The 22535-nt window shown below is 26.4% G+C and overlaps 6 protein-coding genes across 11 annotated transcripts; 3 read left to right on the forward strand and 3 right to left on the reverse strand.

Moving 5' to 3' along the window:
• Window positions 1–223: 223 nt before the first annotated feature.
• Window positions 224–2001, forward strand: LOC126869665 (uncharacterized). Its single transcript, XM_050626504.1, has 6 exons — window positions 224–454; window positions 528–660; window positions 714–837; window positions 917–1034; window positions 1248–1333; window positions 1684–2001. Exons 1-5 carry the CDS (start codon window positions 322–324, stop codon window positions 1265–1267), a joined length of 528 nt encoding a protein of 175 aa, XP_050482461.1. The 5' UTR covers window positions 224–321; the 3' UTR covers window positions 1268–1333; window positions 1684–2001.
• Window positions 1411–7175, reverse strand: LOC126869655 (myosin-8). 5 transcript variants are annotated; one of them, XM_050626486.1, is made up of 13 exons: window positions 6872–7130; window positions 5824–6007; window positions 4896–5533; window positions 4138–4650; window positions 3833–4053; window positions 3602–3764; window positions 3053–3344; window positions 2632–2864; window positions 2382–2525; window positions 2124–2288; window positions 1906–2063; window positions 1643–1775; window positions 1411–1532 (listed from the first exon to the last, which is right to left on the reverse strand). In XM_050626486.1, the coding sequence occupies exons 1-13, from the start codon at window positions 6875–6877 to the stop codon at window positions 1455–1457; spliced, it is 2928 nt and encodes a 975-aa protein (XP_050482443.1). In that variant the 5' UTR covers window positions 6878–7130; the 3' UTR covers window positions 1411–1454. The 5 variants fall into 5 exon arrangements, with proteins under 5 accessions (XP_050482443.1, XP_050482445.1, XP_050482444.1 ...); XM_050626488.1 differs by having other exon boundaries at window positions 6880–7128; XM_050626487.1 differs by having other exon boundaries at window positions 6127–7127.
• A 48-nt stretch (window positions 7176–7223) lies between these two features.
• Window positions 7224–11053, forward strand: LOC126869661 (ubiquitin-like-conjugating enzyme ATG3). Its single transcript, XM_050626499.1, has 6 exons — window positions 7224–7444; window positions 8207–8395; window positions 8736–9005; window positions 9142–9291; window positions 9404–9531; window positions 9619–11053. Exons 1-6 carry the CDS (start codon window positions 7373–7375, stop codon window positions 9779–9781), a joined length of 972 nt encoding a protein of 323 aa, XP_050482456.1. The 5' UTR covers window positions 7224–7372; the 3' UTR covers window positions 9782–11053.
• Window positions 11054–11421: 368 nt separating this feature from the next.
• LOC126869656 (anaphase-promoting complex subunit 7) lies at window positions 11422–14211 on the forward strand. 2 transcript variants are annotated; one of them, XM_050626493.1, is made up of 7 exons: window positions 11444–11462; window positions 11637–11770; window positions 11943–12266; window positions 12331–12740; window positions 12892–13306; window positions 13457–13731; window positions 13868–14211. In XM_050626493.1, the coding sequence occupies exons 2-7, from the start codon at window positions 11702–11704 to the stop codon at window positions 14088–14090; spliced, it is 1716 nt and encodes a 571-aa protein (XP_050482450.1). In that variant the 5' UTR covers window positions 11444–11462; window positions 11637–11701; the 3' UTR covers window positions 14091–14211. The 2 variants fall into 2 exon arrangements, with proteins under 2 accessions (XP_050482449.1, XP_050482450.1); XM_050626492.1 differs by having other exon boundaries at window positions 11422–11770.
• Window positions 14212–15714: 1503 nt separating this feature from the next.
• Window positions 15715–18828, reverse strand: LOC126869659 (PPP2R1A-PPP2R2A-interacting phosphatase regulator 1). Its single transcript, XM_050626498.1, has 5 exons — window positions 17907–18828; window positions 17741–17804; window positions 17132–17532; window positions 16902–17042; window positions 15715–16816 (listed from the first exon to the last, which is right to left on the reverse strand). Exons 1-5 carry the CDS (start codon window positions 18020–18022, stop codon window positions 16495–16497), a joined length of 1044 nt encoding a protein of 347 aa, XP_050482455.1. The 5' UTR covers window positions 18023–18828; the 3' UTR covers window positions 15715–16494.
• A 1242-nt stretch (window positions 18829–20070) lies between these two features.
• On the reverse strand, window positions 20071–21706 carry LOC126869664 (thioredoxin reductase-like selenoprotein T homolog CG3887). Its single transcript, XM_050626503.1, has 4 exons — window positions 21403–21706; window positions 21125–21254; window positions 20867–21050; window positions 20071–20783 (listed from the first exon to the last, which is right to left on the reverse strand). Exons 1-4 carry the CDS (start codon window positions 21534–21536, stop codon window positions 20671–20673), a joined length of 561 nt encoding a protein of 186 aa, XP_050482460.1. The 5' UTR covers window positions 21537–21706; the 3' UTR covers window positions 20071–20670.
• Window positions 21707–22535: the final 829 nt, after the last annotated feature.

Consider the following 22535-nt stretch of genomic DNA (forward strand, 5'->3'; position numbering starts at 1 on the left):
ATTTTTGTTACATGATGTTATCTATATAAACAAGATCTGGTGCACGACCTCGAACCTCGAAAGAGAAGTTAGGATAGAAACACCCAGAAAGAAAGAATTTTTATTGAATTCGATTGATTCGATGATTGAATGATATAATTGCATTTTGAATGTTCAAGAACTTCATAGGTACCAATCTATGTAAAAATAATTCCCTTAGTGAGTGCAGAAATACGTAATCATGGTCATATAAACCGCGATTTGTAGAAGTTGGTAATAAACAAGAATATATTTTTTAAAGTTGTATCTTGTAGTTTTGTTTACTTCTTGAAGTGGTTTAAAATGGAAAATATTGAAAAGGTTATTAATCTTTTGCATAAAAGGAAAGTTGTTCGTGATGAACAATTCGCAAATGAAGAGAGAAAGCAAATTACAGAATACAGTAATTTGATGAATACATTGCAGACTATAAAAGGTCTTTATTTCTGTATCAAACAAAAAATTGTTTTTAATAATTTTAGAATTAAAATTTAATATGTCTATTACAGATGAACGTAACGATTGCAAAGATAACATTATTAAACATCTTCAGTGTTTAACGATACACAAACATTCCACATATAAACTTATTCATAATTCAGAGAATATTCCAGGATTACCAGTTTCTCACAATTATCATCGGTATTATTATCTTTTTATCATTACAAATCATTTCCTAAATTTGATCTTTTTAGGCAAACAATAATGTTTTTATCGGAGGGGATTGATTTTATAAATAAATTACCAAATATATATACAAATCTAGATACCAATAACAAAGAAAGTACTATTAATTCTACAAATCTTCTTCATGATATTGTAGGTTTATTGCATGTTCATTATAGAGGAAAAAATGAAGATCTCAAACCCATAACGTGTCATATATATTCTTTTGCAGACATCTTGTACAAATAGTGTAGGAAGTGAACTTTGTAATATAAAGTCTCTAATTACAGATGTAAAAACATTGCAAAAAAATACAGATATATTACAGGAGTATTGTTTAGTTAATAATGGTAAGTTTTATGTGATTAGATGATAAAAAATGTAAAAAATATTTTTTGGTATCTTAGTTTTACTTTTTAATTAATTAAAAGTTATTACTTATTGATTGCTTTGGTAGTTATAAATATTTAAATCATAATTAAGTTATTATCTAAATCATGATACTTATACAAGATTTTTAAATTTGTGAATAATTAAACTATTATGTAACTATCTATTTATAGATGGGGATATGGATATCTAAACAAATAATGTCTTACACTTTGAATGAGAAAAATACATTTTACTCCTTACTCCTTACAGCAATAAGGTAATACTTTTAAATATTTGTATATAACTTTATTTTTAAGTATTAAAGATATTGGTTGCAAATATTAAAGTCTTGTATAAATTATGATTTTAAAATCTTTATAAAATATTAATTCAAAGCTTTACATGTATTTATTAATAAATTTAAAGTCATCATCAATGTTTAATTTCAACATAATTAAATTTGGATCTACAATACTCTGCAACAAATAAATATTTTAGATAGCACAATTAATAAGATACAATAAACTAAAATTTAATAAACTAGTAGTATACATTTATATATATACATGTATATATGTATATGTACCATTAATTCTGTAGTGATCTCAGATTTTGATTGTATTCCAGAGGAAGGTATTACCTCATTCTGAAAGTTATGTGAAACATCCCTTTCTGGTCTTTCAGTTTCATAAGCAGATAAGACTCCTTTAATTTTATCTCTGTAAAATAAATACACTTAGCAGCAACAAAGAGAACTTATAATATTTATCATTATAACAAAATAATGATAAATGTATAATTTTAAAAAAAGGAAGTACTCTTAATACACAAATATATAAATATTCTTACTTTGTAACATTATATCTTTCAGTTGCAACTTTTTTTTCTCTTTCCATCAATGCTTGAATTTGTATTTGTAGCTGATTAAATTTTTCTTTATTCTGATTTTCTAAACGTTTTGCATTTTTTAAAGCTTTTACTCCTTCTTCCTTTTTAGTTAAAGCAGACTATAAAATGTTTAAATTAATTTATAGTAATGGAGAATTAAATGTTTTTAAAAATATTACCTGCGTAAGATATTCAAGTTCTTTGGCATGTAAAATGAGTAAGTTTTCCTTATCTTGTAGAATTTGCTTATAAACATTAAGCTCATTAATTTTTTGTTGCCATTTTAATTTTTCTCGGCTAGCAGATGCATTTGCGTCCTGTGCAGTTTTAATAGCAGTTTCCAACTATAGTTGTGATTAAAATATGTGTAAATTTTTATATTTTATCTCACTTTTAATATAAAATTTGTGTATTTAATATTGTATAATTGCTTGTACCTCTACTTTAGTAGTTTCACCACTATTACTTTTTAGTTTGTTTAAAACTTCTAAGTGTGTTTTTTCAATTGCTATTACTTCTTTTTCTTCTGCAAGCAGTTTTAATTGTTTCTCTTGTTCTTTTATCCAGGCTTCCTTTAATGCCTACAATCATAATATAACTACATGTATACTGCTTGATATTTTCGAATATCACTTCTAAACAGCATAGCATTAGTGATCTTAATTTTTTAATTTATTTCATCTATACCTGCATATAGTCTCGTTCCCACTTCATTTTTTCTTCGAATAATTCTTTTTCTCGCAAAAGATTTGTTGTTTTTTTCTGAAGTGTTTCTGTTGCTTGAGTATATAGTGTACTTTGTTTTTGAAGTTCAGTTATAAGTTGTGTAAGGTGAGTGTCAAATTTCTCTGTTGTTTCTAAAAATTTATTACGATGTTCTTCTAAGACACTATTTTGATATTTTAACTCATGTTTTTGAGCTATAAATATTAATAAAAAGATTAAAAGTGATCCTTTTTTGACGAACAAAACAATTAATAAACAAAGAATAAATAAACAATTATAACATCATGTATCATTATTGTATTACTACAAGTATATTTATATTAAATGAGAAATGTATACTAGAATATTAAAAAATTTGAAATTTATCATTTACTGAATATACCTTTTATGTCATCTTCCTGTAATTTCAAAATGTTTGCTTCAGATTCCATTATTTCATTATGTTTAATTTCTAATCTATTTTTATTTTCTACCATACCCTCAATAATAACATTAGCTTTTTGTAATATATCCTCTATGTCAGTCTTCCGAGTTGTCACAGTTTCTATCATTTGAGCTTCTATTTGCTTAGCTTTAGATATACTTTCTATTATATTATAATATTCCCTTTGCAATAGTGTTACATTCTCAGAATGTAGTTTACAAAGTTCTTCTATGTGTTGAGCATGTTTGTTCTAATTAAGAAATATTAGATTGTAAAATTTTCCTTCATTTATATTAATAATTTCTAATATTTTCTAATAATTATTAATTATACTACATTTATAGAGAAACAAATTTTAAAATTTTATTATTTAAAATTATAAAATACTCAAATTAGTTAAAATAATAATTATTAATGTATTAATACCTATAATATAATAAAATAACACATTAATATTATAAATGTACTTGTATTTACAGATATAATAAGTGGAATAAAACATTTAACCTTTAGATTGTGAATTTCTTCTTTGCATTGATTTTCTAGTTGTAATTTTTCATCTCTTAACTTTTCAAATTTTGTTATATAATTTGTTTCTAAATATTCTATTTCCTGTTTAACTCTTTCTTCTGATTTTGTTATTGAATCCTTTAAAAATGAAATTTGTCTTCTAAAAATCAAATCATGTTACTTTACTTTAAAAACAGTTTACTGTAATATATAATATAACAAACATACTCATAAAACTCTGCTTGAAATGATATTTCATTATTGTATTTTTCATCTATGGTAGATAATTTATTCTCTAATTTTGATTTTTCTCCTTCCAGTCTTTTTATTATATCTTTCATATCTTTTATTTCATTTACAAACTTCTTTTCATCTTCACATAAATCTGATTTGCAACTTGTATAAATTGATGTAGTACTTGATACTGCTCCTGGCTGTGTCATCAAAACCTTAAGAAAGAAAAAATTGAAAGCTTCAAATTGCACTTATTCTTTCACACGTAAATATTCAATATTATATTTCATATGTCTTACATGAATATATTGATTAATACGTTCTTGCTGCATTTTTATTTGCTTCTCCAATAAAAGTTGTTTTTCAAATTGTAGTTTTAGAAGAGCATTAAATTGTTCCTCTTGATTATGCAGCATGGAATGTTGAGCACTTGATATTTTATTTAATTGTTCGTTTTGTTGAGAAATTATTGCTGCTGTTCTTAATTCATGTTCTTGTTGTTGCATATTTACAAGTGCATTTTGTTGGTTTAATTGTGTACTATACAACAGTGTAAAATGTTCTGGAAAAATAGATGCATCTCCTAAATCATTTGCGCCAGAGGTTTTTAAATTTATTGTACTGTTTGCATCGTGAATTTCAACATTTTGTTTAGAAGCATCTATTTTATCAATTTCAGCTATTGCTCCCATTCTTATTTCTGATTTTTTATCTTCTAATTTTTTTGAACCACCTAACCATTCTGGTAAATCTTTTTCTGTTTTGGTATTTTGTACAATAGAATTCTTAGGTGGTACATTTCCATTTGATACCTTAAAAGTAAAAAATATATTTAATATTGTAAATACCATCAATATTGCTGTTAATACTCCTATTTAATGATTCTAAGTCTTTCCTTTAAATGTTTACTCATATCATATAAAATACATTCCTGTACTGTTCTCCTTACTTCATTATACATTTATTTTTTTTTAGATATTTTTTATTTATATTTTTTATTTTAAATTTAATTATGTATATGTTTTCTTAAATACTATAAATAATTAAATATAATTACCAATTCAGGACTTTGATCCAGCAGTTGATCAGCTGATAGCAAACCAAGGGGATCATTCACGATTTTTGTATTTCTCCTACCTCTACGAGATTCTTTTGTAAAAGATCTAGTAGATACATTAGTAGTATCCAATTTTGATTCATGTATAGTATTTGTAGACTGAGCCATAGTTTCTAATTCTATTTTCTTATTATTTTTAGGTATGATAGAATCCATAACATTTGATAAATTAGATTGATTTTCAAATAGATGCTCTCTTAAAGATGATCTCCTTGTTTTATCTATTACATCAGATTTATCATTTAAGCTTGTTAAAATGTCCTCTTCATTTCGAGATACATTTTTCAACTTTTGTGTGTTTCTGTCTTTGATTGATTCATTTTGAGAAGCAAAATTATTTTCAGAAATTGAGTAATCAGGTAGTTTCTGTGAAGACAATCGATTAGCTTCTGCTTGCTCAAAATGAAACCCCAGTTCATTATTTGATCTAATATTTGCAGATCTAACTGGATTTTTGATTTTGAAAAGATCTTCCATCAAGTTACTTTTGATATTAGATGTAAACAGATTTTTTTCTTCTTTTACAGAAATTTCTTCATCAGATAACAAATCAGTTAATAAATCATCCTCATTAGAATCTATATATCAACAAAATTTTTAAATAATTATTTACAAAATGAATCGTTTAAAGGAAATATTCATTCAGATCATAGTCACTAAGATATAATTACTCCATTGTATTTGGATTTAGATAAAAATAAATTACATTTATGTATATAAAATTGAAAAATTTGATTCTTCCCTTAAATAAAAATTTCAAAAGATTTGTATAATCTAAAAAAGAATTCTAAATTTTTTAATGATAAAATTGTAATAAAGTATAAATCACTGGCTTATGTTTTATTTCTACTACAAATATAAAAAGCACCTTTAAATATAACTTTTTTTTTAATTTCTCCATCAGACTGTATATTAAAATCTTTGAGAACACTGTTGGAATTTGAGTTTTTAAATGTGTCATTAAATAATTTTATATCTAAACTGTCCATATCTTCTAATGCTTTCGTAATATCTTCTAAATTTGCATTTGAAGTTTCAGAGCGATCAACCATCTGTGTGAAATTACATAAAAATTAAATATAAATAGTTATTAACAACATTTCACAATAAAACAAAATAAAATATTATGAAATAAAAATAGTAACACTTTTAAAAAATGTCAGTTAATTACTTAAGCTTTTTTGTTTTTTTCATTTATTTGTAGATCACTAATTTAGTTATTAAATTAGTTCAAAGTTAAACGATATGAAATGTGTGAGTCATTAGCTGTATTTGTCTCTTGAAATTATGTTATTGTGTTATTTAAATTGATTTACATTCAGATGAATGGTTTCTACGGATACATAGTAAAGATTAGCGAAAAATAAATATGTCATATTTTTCATATTGGATCGTTCGAAAAATTCATGGCGTTTTTGACAATCGACGCTTTCTATTGCATATCATATCTTAATAAGATTGGAATTCTCCAATAAAATTGGAAAACTATTTTATAAATTTTCATCAAATGATAAAATGTACAATCTGATGAATTGCGCGCTAAATGTAGTAGTTAAAGAAAAAAGAACGTAATTGGTCAAAAAGGCAGATACTACTTTTGAACAAAACAACATTGAAACAATAAAAGATTCAACAGAAGGTAATAAATCCTAGTTGGAATAATGAGTCCTAATTGTTACATACAATAAAGCATCGTTTGACTATCATTTATTCTGTTCTTCATAAAACAAGAAATTGCATACGTAACGAGCCTACAAAAATATACTTCAAGAAATATAATAATCATTTAATAAAACTTTAATTTTATGAAAATACATTATCCTTATATTACTCTTGAATTTTGCTACAAATTTTTTAAACAAATCAATATTCTATTTTTGAAAGATATATTTTTCAAAAATAACTTCTGAACTCACACACATACAATTGATAGTGTATATTAAACATTTACATATATATTTCTTTTTAATGTAAGATAATAAAATTATTTAAAATTTGTGGTAAATCATTCAACAATTTAACTTGATTTATCAAGAGATTACTATACAGGTCTGAGGAATACACAACATAAAAGATATTTTTATGATATCGCACTTATGTGCATTATTGAATCCATACAAATATTTAAGATACTTTTATTAAATTTTGTATACTATACAATTATTTATCAATACATTTACAAGTTGCTGTCAGTCGTTTCTACACGCATGCTCATTTAGGTGTATCAAAAAGTGGGGAAATAGCATAAGATAGTAAGTAGGGGAACTTAATGGAAAGTGGAGATTTTTGGTACCGCATATATGACTCTTATGTTTGCCCTAATCGATAATACGTTGGAAACTGTTGATATCATACGAATGTTTGCTTTCAACAATTATTCTTTTTGAAATCTGAATTTCTTGTTCCACGAAATAGCGATGCAGAGTGTTATTAATTCTGTAAAAGGTACTGCGCTTGGTGTTGCCGAATACTTAACCCCTGTGTTAAAGGTATGCCTGTATATAAATATGATATCTTCAAAACAGATATCTTAAAAAGTAATAAGTAAAAAATATATTACATAAAAGTTTTGTGTAATGAATATGTCATTATTATATACTATTTAATCATTTGTTTACGTTATGTTGCTATATGTTTATGATATAATGTAATAAGTTTATTATATGTTTTTCATAATAAAACTTAAAAGTGGTAGATTTTTAAATAAACACCTAAAATTTATTTGATTTATTCTTTTACTATAATTATAAAATTGTGACATGAATATCTATAAGATTGTTATTTTCAACATAAAAATGTAGAGAAAGAAAACAATTATGTTTATTTATGATATTGTCAATACAATAATTATAAAATTATACTTTATAACATATAAATTTTCAATGTAACAAAAGAAGTATCAGATTAAAATAAAATGAATTTTTTAAAATATCTTTGTTGTGTATAGACCTTTGTTTTTATAGTGCTCTCAAGTCAACTTTATATATAGCTTTTAATATATATTATTGTGTCCTGATTTTATTTATTTATTATTGCATTAAATACTTGTATCCAGTTCCTATCCTCTTAATAATAATTTCAATTAATTTACCAAATTTTTATTACATTTATAATATTTATTTTTTATTATACAATTCTTTATTTTTTCCAATTATGTTTCTTGTAACCTTTTGTTATCTCTGTTATTATAAAATATATATTATATAATTAGAATAATTTCCGTTTGTATTAAATAACTTATATTATTAAAGGAAAGTAAATTTCGAGAAACTGGAGTATTAACACCGGAGGAGTTTGTGGCAGCAGGTGATCATTTGGTACATCATTGTCCAACATGGCAGTGGGCTACTGGCGATGAAGATAGAATAAAATCTTATCTTCCTAAAACCAAACAATTTTTATTGACACGTAATGTTCCTTGTACTCGCAGATGTAAACAGGTATTATTGTCTTCGAAGAAATATAACATAATTAATATATCTTTCATTCATAAGTTATAAACAAAAGAGTTATTAATTTCTTCAAGACAAATTTTCTTAAAACCAATAATTTCACACTTATATTATATATAATATGTATATAGTATTTATTAAAAATAATAAGAATTTGATGATTATTCATTTTTACTAACTAAAATCTAACCACATGCAGATATGTTAACATTGTAACCTTCGAGTATCTCTTAAGATATTATATTATTTACTGAATATAAGAAAAAGATTTTAATTAATACTTACAAATTGATGTATTATAACTTTCTAATATTAGATCATATTCTAGATTGAATACAGCAAAGAACAAGAGTGTATTATAGAAGAAGATGATCCAGAAGGTGGTTGGGTTGACACACATCATTATGATTCGAGCCTTGGTGGAATTGAAGAAAGAGTAACCGAAATGACATTAGATGAAACACAACTTTCCCAGTCAATTGGTACAGAGGAAAATAATGGAGATAATAATGAGGATGATGATGATGATGATGATGATGGAGATGCTGCAGATATGGAAGCTTTTGAAGTCAGTGGAATGTTAGACGAACAGGATAAGGTATTTTAATTTTAGATAGTTATTATGTTATAATTAATGAATATTTATATTAGTTAAATTGTTCTATTACATTTCAACAATGTTTAATTTTTAAGACTTGAAACTATCACAATTTAATAAAATTTAAATTAAATAGTATGCAGCAAAAATTACAAAGAAACCAGCTAATGAGAAATGGGAATCATTTTCTGAAGGAGAAATTATTCATACACGTACATATGACTTATATATTACATATGATAAATATTATCAAACTCCTCGATTATGGCTTTCAGGATATGATGAGGTTTGTAGTTCATTTACCAAGAGTATATTTATGTATTTTATTTGTATTGTAAAAATATTATATGTAGAATATAAAAAGATCTTAGTTTCTAATATAATCATTTTTATAAAAGAATCGTAAGCCTTTAACAGTAGAAGAAATGTATGAGGACGTTAGTCAGGATCATGCCAAAAAGACTGTTACAATGGAGGTACATCCTCATATCCCTGGACCGCTAATGGCTTCAGTTCATCCTTGCAGGTAATTAATTTTAAGTAAATAAATTAACGATTATTCAAATTATTATTTCTATTAGCATAAGATTCTTACTAAAATAAAATTATGCAGACATGCTGAAGTAATGAAGAAGATTATTGAAACTGTAATGGAAGGTGGTCGTGAACTTGGAGTACATATGTATCTTATAATATTTCTCAAATTTGTGCAATCTGTAATTCCTACAATTGAATATGATTATACACAAAATTTTATGTTAAACGCCTCTGGTTAATAGCTTTACAAATTTTCATTTTACCTTAAGGATAAACGTGATTTTAGTTTATAAGCGTAATATATAAAAGAATGAAAAGCATTGTGAAGCATATAATAAATACATTTCAATTCAGAAAACTATAAGCTTGTATGTGCACAAGACACTTCAATATAAAATCAAATTTTGCTGATCTTATGTATTACTTGCGAAAACTTGTACCGTTTTATTTTGTTATTTTACCATTGTTACAAAAACAAAATAATTAGTATTTTCTAAAAGTTATAAACTATTTTAAATTATTCATGTATAAAGATCTTTTATTTAAAAGATAATATATATATGAACATATATAAAGTTATATATCAATAGTAAAAAGTAGAACATATACATATGAAAGAACTGAATTCATAAATAAATTCGTATTTCATTAAGATTATTATTTACCCATTAAATATTTTTACTACATGAAATCTATTTGACAGATAGATTTAAGGTAATTGTCAGTAACAGCAGTGATAGAAATGCTGTAATAATATGTATTACAAGCCCATATATGTATGTACTTATTATGTCTGCTTTATTTAAGGTTTTCATGAATTTAACATGTTTGAATACTTTTGAATAAAAAACATCTTTAATAAAATACAATATTTTTTTTAATATAATAGAATAGGAATGGAAATTTGTTCATCTTTAACTATTCAGCATATACAGAGTGGTCACCTAGGAGTCTAAGCTGGGATATTTTCGATACTGTTAATTATATCCAAAAATATTTAAGATAAAAGTTGAATGACATCAAGGGGAGCATATTCTGATGTTATTAGCTTTTCAGTAGGTAGTCGTGTAAAGGTCATGTGAAGATAAATTTTATTTTTTAAATGAAATAATATATTTTTATATATTTACATTAATCGATGCAGCTCGTGATTTTCTATAAGAAATTATTAGTCTACTTAAGTCGGAATACTATTAGTTTGATAGATATTTTAACTTTGATTTTGTAAAACTTATCGTATGAAAGACTTTCGAAGATATCATCAGTCGCTATGGTTTGAAGCTCCTTTTCCACTTTTTTGTCCAAGCGCGCGAGGTGACGAGATAAACCATCTTATCCCCACCATCGCGCACTTACATCAACTTGCATTTCTGTTTCTAGGAGACAGTTCGCTTGGTTCAATTCATTTCAAAGTAAATGTATAATAAACTTTGAAATAGTATTAATTAATTATGTAGAGTTATTAATTATTATTGTTAATAAAAATATTAATATTAATATGATATATTATATAGCAGATTGTTTTTATTTCAATGATTTAGATATATTCATATATTAATTACGGAAAGAATTATTAATTGTTCAATCATATGTATATTTGTAGGAGAAAAATCGAAAATATATATATTTTGCGATAAAAATGGGAAATATGTTATTCCTTTTCCAAATATTTTCTTATTTAGAACCACCATAGAAATATATGATATTTTTGTTAATATCAATTAATATCCAAAATTTTTTTTAAGAACTATATTTTATTTATTTTATTTTTAATTTTACAGTAAAAAAATAGCAAAGATGTTATTTAACATCAATTTTTTTATGTCATTATGTCCTATGTTCTAAATCGGTAATTGCATGGCAAATAATTCAAAATCTTTATATCAGAGGTCGTTGTTTCCGCTCAATTTTGAAATGGCGGTACTTGTACATTTTGTATTTAAATGTCAATTGCCAAATTGGGAATTTGTGAATAAAGATTTTACTTAAAAACACTTTTTACATATTTTATAACTTATCTATATTGAGTTTAATATGATATTACACTTAATATAGTATTGATTGTATTATCTTTCACAATTCCATTTCTTGTAGGTTAAGAAGTGTCTTTGGTGATAGATCTTCGGCTACTTTGTAATTTAAAGAATATTTTAGAGAAAATGTCGACTTTGTACGATCAAATAAAGCTCCTCTACGAGCAATCCTTATATTCAAATGTTATTTCGCTTGTAAGTAAATGTAATAAATGATTAAAGATATCTTTTTCTTGAAATTAAAAAATAAATTTTTGAATAAAATTGCACTTATTAGTAAAAAATGCAAATAATAAGTGTGTTTTATAATTCGTATGTGTTTTATAAAGTATCTTAATAAATTAATATAATTATCTCCATATTATAGGCAAATTTAGTGTTATCATTAAGTGAGCACAATTCAGATTTGTTGCCAATACATGGAAGATTCCACATTTACGTTTATTATGCGGATGCTCATTTTTACTTAGGGAAATATAAAAGAGCTGAAGCACTGTATAAAAAATCTTTGCAATTTCGTAAGTGTTTATTGAAATCTAAAGGTGCCACAAAGCCTCTAGAAGGACAAAAAGATCTACCAACTGATGTTGATATAAAATTTCAAATCCATTTATGTTTAATAAAATTAAAAAATCCTCAAGAAGCACTTCAAGTGCTGCAAAGCATTCCTGGTAAACAGAGAACTCCAAAGGTAATTTAAATAAATTTTAATTTTAATGTTTAATTATGTGTGTAAATATGTTTTTATCTTTAAGGTAAACATGGCACTTGCAAAAATGTTTCACGAACAAGGAATGGAACGTTCTGCAATTACTACATATAAGGAAGTTTTAAGAGAATGTCCATTAGCCTTAGAAGCTGCAGAAGGTCTTCTTTCGCTTGGAGTAAAGGGAATTGAAGTAAATTCACTAATTGTAGGTTGCGCGTCCAGTTTGTCAAATTTAGACTGGTTGAATACATGGATCAAAGCTCATGCACATATACATAATAGAGAATATACTCATGCAGTATCAACATTGAGGTCTCTAGATAATGTTAGTCTATTAAGGGATAACTTCAATTTATTGACAACAATGGGAGAATGCTATTATTATGCTGGAGATGATAAAAATGCTTTATTATGCTTACGAAGAGCAAGAATTATAGAACCAGATATTATGAAAGGGTAATAAGAGTTTTATGGGTATATACTGTCATAATTATAACTACACATAATTATACAGCTATATTTTGTAACATTTTATAATTAATTAAATTAATTTAATAGGCTTATAATGTATAAAACACATACTTTTTGAATTTCTGTTTGCGTTTAGGGTTGATGTTTATGCTGCAGTATTATATAAAACACATAGTGTTAAGGAACTTGAAAGACTGATTCCAATAATAACAGCAAGTAATGAGTGCAGTGGAGAAGTATATGTTGCCATGGCATATTCTCTTTATGCTACTAGAAAGCTTGGTAGAGCAAATACGTTTACAGCACAAGCCTTAAATTTAAATCCAAATGATATAGAAGCAACAATTCTTCGAGGGAACATTTTGATAGAACAGAAGAAATACCAAGATGCATTATTCTTCTTTAGGCACGCAGTACAATTGAAACCGTATCGTTATGAACCACATAAGGGTTTGGTAGATTGTCTTGTAGGAATGCATAGATTGCGGGAAGCTATCAATATCGCCAGTGGATCTTGTAAACAACTTGGACACACTACAAGAGTTCTCACGGTAGTTATATCAATTAATTGTGGTAGTTTATTTTTTAATAGTATATACAATTTGAAATTATAAACAATACCTTACTTAATTTAATGCATATTAAACTAGGCATATACATTTTAAGAATATTAATTATAAATAAAAAGTAATATTTTATAGCTTTATGCATCTGTACTCATGAAAGATCCAGTTTCTGTTGGAAAGGCAAAGAATCTTTTGGAAAAGGCATTACTTCAAGATGAAGTTTATCTACCTGCTGTATATCTGTTAGCTGAGATATATGAACAAGAAATGAATTTGGAAGCTGCAATTGCATTACTTGAAAGACAGGTAGAAATACAAACAGCATGTAAATTACATCAGATGCTTGGAGATTTATGGGCAAGAGTTCACAATGAAGAGAAAGCTCTGGATCATTATGCAATTGCTTTAAAGTAGGTTTTTTCAATTTATTCATTTGTTATTAATAGATATAGTATATAGATAATGTATAGTATAATGTCTAACACATGTTTCCATTTGAAAATTTATAGTATAGTAAATATAAACTAACATAATGTTCTAAATTAGTCTAGATCCAAACAATAGAAGAGCTTTGGAAGGTATGCACAGACTAGACAACTCTTCAAATAAACTGGATACAGCTTATTACATGACTGTGGGTGAAGAACAAACAGACACAACCTATGATGTTGGTGATGGTTTACCGGATACTGACAATGATGAAGCACCTGATGAAAGTGAGACTGAAGCTGTATGGTCAGATATGGATCTTGAAGCAAATAGCCAATAACAAAAAAAATCTTGTTATAAGATTAAATAGATTCAATATAATTAAGTTGGAGCTGTAATTACATGTATTAAATTTTCTTACTTTACTTCTTTGTAAATAAGATCATTTGTCTTATTACTTACGTGCAATGTTCTCAATTATTTACTTATAAATTGTCAGAATATTTACTACCATTTTTTGAGTAATTGAAAATGTGGAAAAATATTTTTATTACAAGAATTTTATATACAAATTATTCCTTAAATCATGTCTTTAAGGACTAGTGCTACTGTTTTCATAACTTCTATTCATCTCATATGAATAAGAAATTTTTTATCAAAAATATATCAATTTCTTTTTTACAGATATTTTATTTGTTACTTCTTAAATCTATTTTTTTAAGTTCTGAGTAACAACAGTATATATCTAACAAAAATTTGTTACACCATACGAGAGACAAATATGTAAAAAAGTTATAGGACGAAAAATTGAAAAAATGTTCTTTCTATAATCTTGTTATGACAGTGTTAAAAATGACGTATAAATAATTATGTCTAAATATGTTGTAATATTTCAAAATTTATATTATTTAACATAGTATCACTTATTAATTCAAATTATATGTATAATATATATTCGATTTATTTATTTAATAATAATATATATTTGATCATCTGCAACAACTGTTGTCCGTTTTAGAACTAAAAAAATTAACAGTAAATAAACTAAAAAATGTGTATACGAAAATTTAGTAGATTTGAATATACTATCTACAATGTTACCCATTTACTAAACATGTAAATGAAAACGTATCATTGGATAGATGATTAGAAGGCTATATTTTAAATAATAATGGGATTTTGAACTTTCAAGATTTAAAGACTATTTCAGGGGAATGAAAACTGTAAATAAAGGAGCAAAAATTAAGTACAAATCAAAATAATTTTCCTCTGATGTACAAAAGGCAGTGATAAGATCAGTAATCAGCAAATTACAATTTTAAAATACATTTTTCTTGAACTGTAATTCTTTAAAATAGTTCTTTAAAATAATTGCAAAGTGATTTGTTTAATTAATTTTAGATTGAGTATAAACATTTATAACATTTCGTAACGCATCATAGAGGATTCTTACAATTTTTTAATTGCATTTACTATTTATTTACAAAAATAACCAATTGGCAAAATTGAATTTTAAGCTATTAATTTATCATTCTTAAATAAGACACGCAGTATTGTAAAATAGCTTCATAACGCGAAAACTAATAGTATATATATTAGGAACCGAGATCTTTTTTTTAATGTTTTAGAACAGTGTTACAGAATTTTTAAATAAGCGATCAACAGTGTCAGTGACAATATACATACATATAAAATAAAAATTTATGACCATATAAATGCGATATATACTAATATTTATTTTCTGTTTTAACACTTCTCAGGAAGTATCATAAATATAAATAAAAAATATTACTTTTACTTTTATGTACAATAACCTCGATGTAATATTTAAATTTTTCTGTTTAACTATTTTTCACCAATAATTATAAATAATTTTAAGGAAACACTCATTATATTTATTTGTTATTCGTATATTTTTAAAATAAATTAATAAATTTTATATTATTTTGAGAAAAGCAGAAAAGTATTTTATCTTTCGCATTTATTTGTCCAAAAAGTACTGTTTTGTCTTGTACATTATTAATTTTCAGAAATATTGTATACATTGAATAAAAGTACATACTACAGATAGTTTATTTACACACTATACAGGATTGGAGATTCATAGAATCAATAATACTATTAATGCGCGAATTAATAAATCGATGTACACCATACTTATGCTTATTTGTCTACTTATTTTGAAAAGAAGGATCGCACAAAGGATACGCACATTGGCGGGATTGTTCACTGACAAAAAAGGTCACAACTGAAATTATGTATGCTTAATTATCATATGAAATTAAAATAGCCAACGTCACATATGTATATGTATCCTTCCTAAGCAAAGGAGAACTTTTAGATTCGATGTATTTAGAAAACGCAGAATTCAGTCTTAAAGGTAGGAAGCACGCATTTTCCTAAATAATTCGCTTTGGTCTTAGAACTGCGTTCATATTACATGTATGTATATATGCATCTCATTGCTTCAACCTTATTTGACAATGTTAATAAGCATCTTAACAAGAATGAAAGCATCATTTGTGATGCAACTAATACACATTTAAACAGTTTGCACAATACGAAAATTAATAAATAGATATGACCAGAATGTAGATAGGCATTAAATGTAAAAAAATGATCTATAGATAAATTTAATACATAAAATTCATTGCTCTAATGATCATCTTTTACTACTTACAAGAATAAGTTTGTCGTCGCAATGTTACATGTTTCTCTTTTAAAGTGTTTTTGGATGCTTCCCTTTATCCATTATTTTCTCGTGTAGTTTGTTTGTGTTGTATTTCTTTAAAAGTTTTGACCTGTACACTCAATCTTTCCGCTGAAGTAGTGGTAGAAGAAGAGGTAATGGAAGAAGATGAGGAAGACGAAGAAGATGAAGACGAAGACGAAAACGACGATGACGAAGATGGATCGTCATTAACAATTGAAGGAGCACCTGGACCAGGTGATGGACTATGCACAGGTCGAAAAGAACAACCAAGAGAGTCAAGACTGGAACAAGACTCTGGAGTTCCAACTGAACTAATAGTTCCAGGATGTAGACTAGATATTGCCACATCCAACCTATGTTGAAAGATATTGCATTGCATATACTAATGACTTTGTAGCATTAATCTAATATTTTTTTTATTTTAAGTAATAAAATTACCTAGATGCAGCAGAAGTTAGCAAACTGGAAGTACGTTTTGCAGGAGGTTGTAACTGATCCATTCCAGAATCATCTAATTCAAATTTTCTCTTAACTGATGCCAAACAACTCGGTCGTATTGCAATAGGACTTAGGCTCCGTCTTCAAACACAAAATTGTTAATTGATAAGACCATACCAATAAACTATACCTTATTATATAGAAGTATAATACACATGAAAAAAAATAACCTTGTAGCAAAAGCTTTTCTAGTAGGGCTAGGTGATAGATTATTTTTCCATGTAGCTGCATGAACACCAGGCGAATAGCAATGTCTTTGACCAAAACCAGTTCTTGTTGGTGATGGTGAAGAATATGTAGTTGAACCACTTACAGATAAATTGATACTCAAGGGGTCAAGAATTCGTTTAGCAATTGGTTGTGATTCTATCTTAAATTGCAATGAAGCTGATTCTGAGTCTTTAAAGGACAATCCTTCTGCTTCTATGGTGAGGTCTTCCCATGATTGAGAGATCTGCATGGCACTGTGTATTTCTTTTTCATGTGCTGCTTCACGACCAGCAACATCAATGCATTCTTCTTGTCTCAATTGACTTACACGTGGTGTTAGCCTAGGAACAGTTCCAGGACTCTAAAACAACAATTATTTTATCATTAAAAACAGAGTCAGTGGTATAAGGTATCACAAAACTATAGTCAGCAAATGATTTTCTTATTAATAAAGCTAATTACTCTATGATAACCACATTTATATTTAATTTTAAATAATCGTTTTCTTGTAATTTTAAAGTAATACATAATAAACATGGACATTGCACATATACAAGATTCATTCTTACACTAGTGCTGAAGCGTCGTGTACGAGGTGAATTTGAAAATATGTTAAAATTTGATGGGACATCCCTGCAAGCAATTAAATTATTATTTTGCGATTGTATAATTTGATTAACTGATTATAGTTAAATTTGGCACTTAGATTACATTCATTAGCTTAATACAAAATACCTTGGCGCAGAAGCGGAAGGTGATGTTACAGACATTGTTGCAGTGATCTTATTGATCATGGGTGCACTGCTAGACCGTTTCAAACTAATTACTGTGTAGTCAACATCCATGATCATCTAGACCAACTATTTCTTGATACATCTGTCTAGAGACACTTGTCAAGGACCCGAAGTACATTGAAGATGTGCAACAATCTAATCCACTAAGTAAATCAATAAATAATTCTTGGCACAAAATAAACGTATATTGCGCTTTCTCCTGCTGTTGCTATTCGATATTTCAATAGTAGTAAATTATGTCTTTTAGCACAAGAACTAAGAAGATGCCGCATTTGAGCTCTCATTTAAACACTGCCGCTCCGATTTTCGTTTCACTTTTTGTTGCGCGGTTAACGCAAAATATTTATAATCTATGTTTTGCTTTATAAAATAAAATAAAAAAACTATAAAAACGTAGGCTTTGTCAAATTGAAAGTGTACATAGCAAAAGTACGAAATAGCAAGGTAGATAGACAAATTCCGATATTTCTGATTTTTAGTTCCTACTTGTACCACCGTACAGAAACCAAGTTACAAATTATAAGGTGATTTAATTTCGTAACCCCTAATTCTTCAACGATACCACTAACTACAATTAAATTGTGATTTCTTCGAGTGGCCGTCGAACACCTATCGTTTCTTATCATGAAGCACGCGTATGTCAGATCTGGCTATGATCCTTTTGCTTCCTTAGAAAAAATCTTTCATGATTAGGAAGCACACTGAATTTGCTGGTAGCCGCGAGCTCTCGTTAAATTTACAAGTCTAAGCGTACATGATCGAATTGTAAAACTAACTACTATATAAAATATTAGCAAGAAGAAAAAGGGAGGAGAATTATGCTATCTTCAATGATCCTTTTCTAAAATCATAGTTTCTCTCTCTTTCTTCCAAAAGGCGCAACATTTAAGTATTTTCAATAATACTTATGCACTGAATCAATTTAAAATGTTTACTACAAATAAGAAAGAAATAATTTGAATATAATGCTATACGTTTCTGGAATGGTATGATGATTGTATATACAATCGAATTTTAAGCAGATAATTTTCTCGTCATTATGAATATATGCAGTTGGTGCGTATAAAACAAAAGGATATTTAATGGTGGTATTTTCAATAGAAAAAGAGAGAAAACTGCTTAAAATTTATATATCGTGTTAGTTCAAATATCTTTTATAAGATATATTTTATTTTATATATATAATAGTATATCTATTATAAATATATGTCAATTATATTATTTTAAATACCTTAAAATAATTTTTTTAATTTCTATAATGAAATAGCTTTTTTCAAAAATATACAATCTAAAAACTGATTTACCGATATAATGTCTACGCAATAGATATAAGTAATTATACGATATTTGTTGAATTATATAATTATAATTATAAAATTATTTACCATGTCGTATAATTATCAATAGCTTTACTTATTGTGGTTCAAAAGTAGATATCCGAAGATACACCGCAGGAAATAAGTTTATATTCTTTTAAAATGTTATAAATATGACAGGGCAGTAAATTAACGACATATTCTGTAATATATATCATATATATTGCTATATTCTGTAACATAATATAATCTGTAATACAATCACTTATTTTTTGTATCTATCTATATAAAAAATTGTAATCATTAAAAAAATAACATTTATATTCATATATATTTGTTTTATTATATCTTCAACTCCTATAATTTTAAAAATTAATTTTTTCCAAAAATATAAGTTTTATAATTAAAAATTTAGTATTACTTATGAAAACGGGAACATTTATTTATTTTCTACATATTTTATATTCAATTATTAAAGTCTATTATCTTAAGTTTAAAAAATCCTGTCTGTGATATAACAGAGTATATATTAATGTTAAAAACAATAATGATTAGTAGATAATAGTTTCAAAATATTAATGAGAGTAAATGAATTTTGTATATTTTTAAATAAAAATTTTATCTCTTTCGCGACAGGCGCCAGCTATATCCGGCATCCACTATCCGCGTCCACGGCGACGATATATATATACATAATACAATAGTAGTATTTTACTTTTACTAAATTATATTCAATATTCAAAATTATATTCTATCATTGCTATATAATTTTCAATAAACAACTCAAAGTGAAGATTTATTGCAGGATTTATTTTTAAAGTACAGAACGAGGTCTCAACAACATTTCCTTCATCCAATACATTCTCAAGTTCTCTGTTGTTTCAACGAAATCCTCCAAGATTTTAAACGAACACGTTGGGAGAACAAAAAACGCGAGACGCTCGTACGGTGACACTCGGCGGCATGGCGGCCCGCTCGTAGAGACGCAGTGATGGCTAGTACCCACCGTGGCGAAAGGGTTAAATATCTTTCAATTAATATGTACTTTAAGGTACTGAACATTTACTTTTATGCCCGTTATAATTAAGTAATATCACGTATTTCTTTCCCTAATTTCTAAATTAAGATGGAGAATGAAAAATAGTTTTGAGCAATATTAAAAGGTTTTATTTCTGCTTCCCTCATGCAAACTCTATCCGTTTTAAATATACTGTCTCATCTAAACTGAGATAGCAAGGTATATAAGAAAATACATATATAAGATACGCGAACGATGGTAATTGTTCTTAACAATTATAGAGTTGCAGCAATGAAAGTTCCATAACCACAGTTACTTAACGTTTGGTACAAATAAAAAAATGCCACATTGGATTTCTTATTAAAATTAATCTATTCTATATCTATATCTGCATATCGCATATTTAAATGATTATCTATTATTTGAAATAGTTCTAATGGTTGTGGTATTCTACCAGTTTCCAGTTTAGACCACACTGGAACATCTAGAACATAATAAATAACTTAGATACATATTTATAGATACTGTATAATTATATTTATTATAATTCATAGGAACATTGTTTACCATTAAAATGTATTTCAAAAGCTCCTGATGATATGAAATGTCCTTCTATGGCATTAAAAATAAAAAATATCATTATACAGGAATAAAACCGATTATCTAGACACCATTGCCACAGTGATGTTGGTGATTGTCCTAAATCAAGCCCACTTACTATTAAAATTATCAGTGAAATTTTTGCAAAACTCTAAATAAAAATAGGAAACATAGCATATTAATAAATAACAGATATTACGTGTTATAAAAACAAAATATAATTACCAATAATTTAGCAATGAACATTTTATTATGAGAGGGAATATAATTTTCTCCATCAATTTTTAATTCTGGATACTTTTGCTGAAGGATATTGACATATTCTTCAAAAACTTTTCTATATCCACATGAATAACTGAAAGCAGAAAAAATAAAAATTATTAGCCTATTAATGAAATTATAAACGTATAAATAAATCATCAAAATAATATATATGTCAAAATATATCGAATAAAAAAAGTAAAATTATTGTTTTTTTTTACAATTAAATTTATAAAACTCACCAATAGAAGAATTTTAACGTCGGTCCCGTTTTTGTACCAAGTTTGGTTAATGAAACTTGATTGTCATCAGCTTTATTGTCTAATGCGCATAAAATAACGCAGAAACACAAAATTAATTTCATACGACGCAGCATTCTTTAAGTCATTGAAAACTCATCAATAGTTTAAATTTTTATCGAAACAACTATATTTTTGTCTTCTAAAAGACGCCAACTAATACTCGTCTACACCTGTCTACACCGATTAGTCACTATCTGCTGTTAAGCAGTGCATTTCCGAATCGAACCGAGTTGAACCGAATCGAGTAAAACATAACTATCTATACAATTTTATCAGATCCATTGAATTCTTAATTTAACTTAATTTAAACATTATTTTGTATTTCTCTGACGTTTTCTCACAAATCTTTGGCCTTATAATAGAATTGAAAATATTTATTTACTTTCTATCAATATCAATTTTATTAGATTTATTTACAATATATCTTTTAAAGTATCCATATCAATACATTAGATTTCAAGGCAGAGTGAAAATAAAATAATTTTTAATAATAGATTCATGAGTAAATTAATTTATTTGGTGTTTTCCAATAAATACATATAATTATATTAGGACCATACATATGTACTCTTACGATTTTTGTAATTTATTATTCACTAATCTATACATATACACTATGATCATAAATTCATTATGTAATTGAAATCACAGGAGATTTTATAGCGCAAAATAAAACGAAAACCAGGAGTAACAAAATTACATTGAACGCTTTATTTTCGAGAAAATCGAATTTGGAGACTTGTCAAGTATATTTAAATTTGTCCAGTAGTCTAGCTCAACATAGACAAGAGTACAAGAATCATTCTACATACGAAAATAAACCGAAAATGCAGAATGGAGTTATTTCATTTAAGATCTTGTTCTGAAAAAACAAAATTTGAATATGTTTGGTTAAGAATGAGTCTGGTACACATATATTGACAAATTCTCAAATTCGGTTTTCTCAAAAACAAGGCCTTAAATGAAAAAACTTTATTCTATATCTTCAACTAATTTTCATACCTAGAGTAACCTTTTGTCGAAATGATCTATCCTTGTCTATCTGGGATTGGATAAATTCATATATATGTATA

This window comes from Bombus huntii, chromosome 9 (assembly GCF_024542735.1).
Source record: "Bombus huntii isolate Logan2020A chromosome 9, iyBomHunt1.1, whole genome shotgun sequence".
NCBI classification, from domain to species: domain Eukaryota; kingdom Metazoa; phylum Arthropoda; class Insecta; order Hymenoptera; family Apidae; genus Bombus; species Bombus huntii.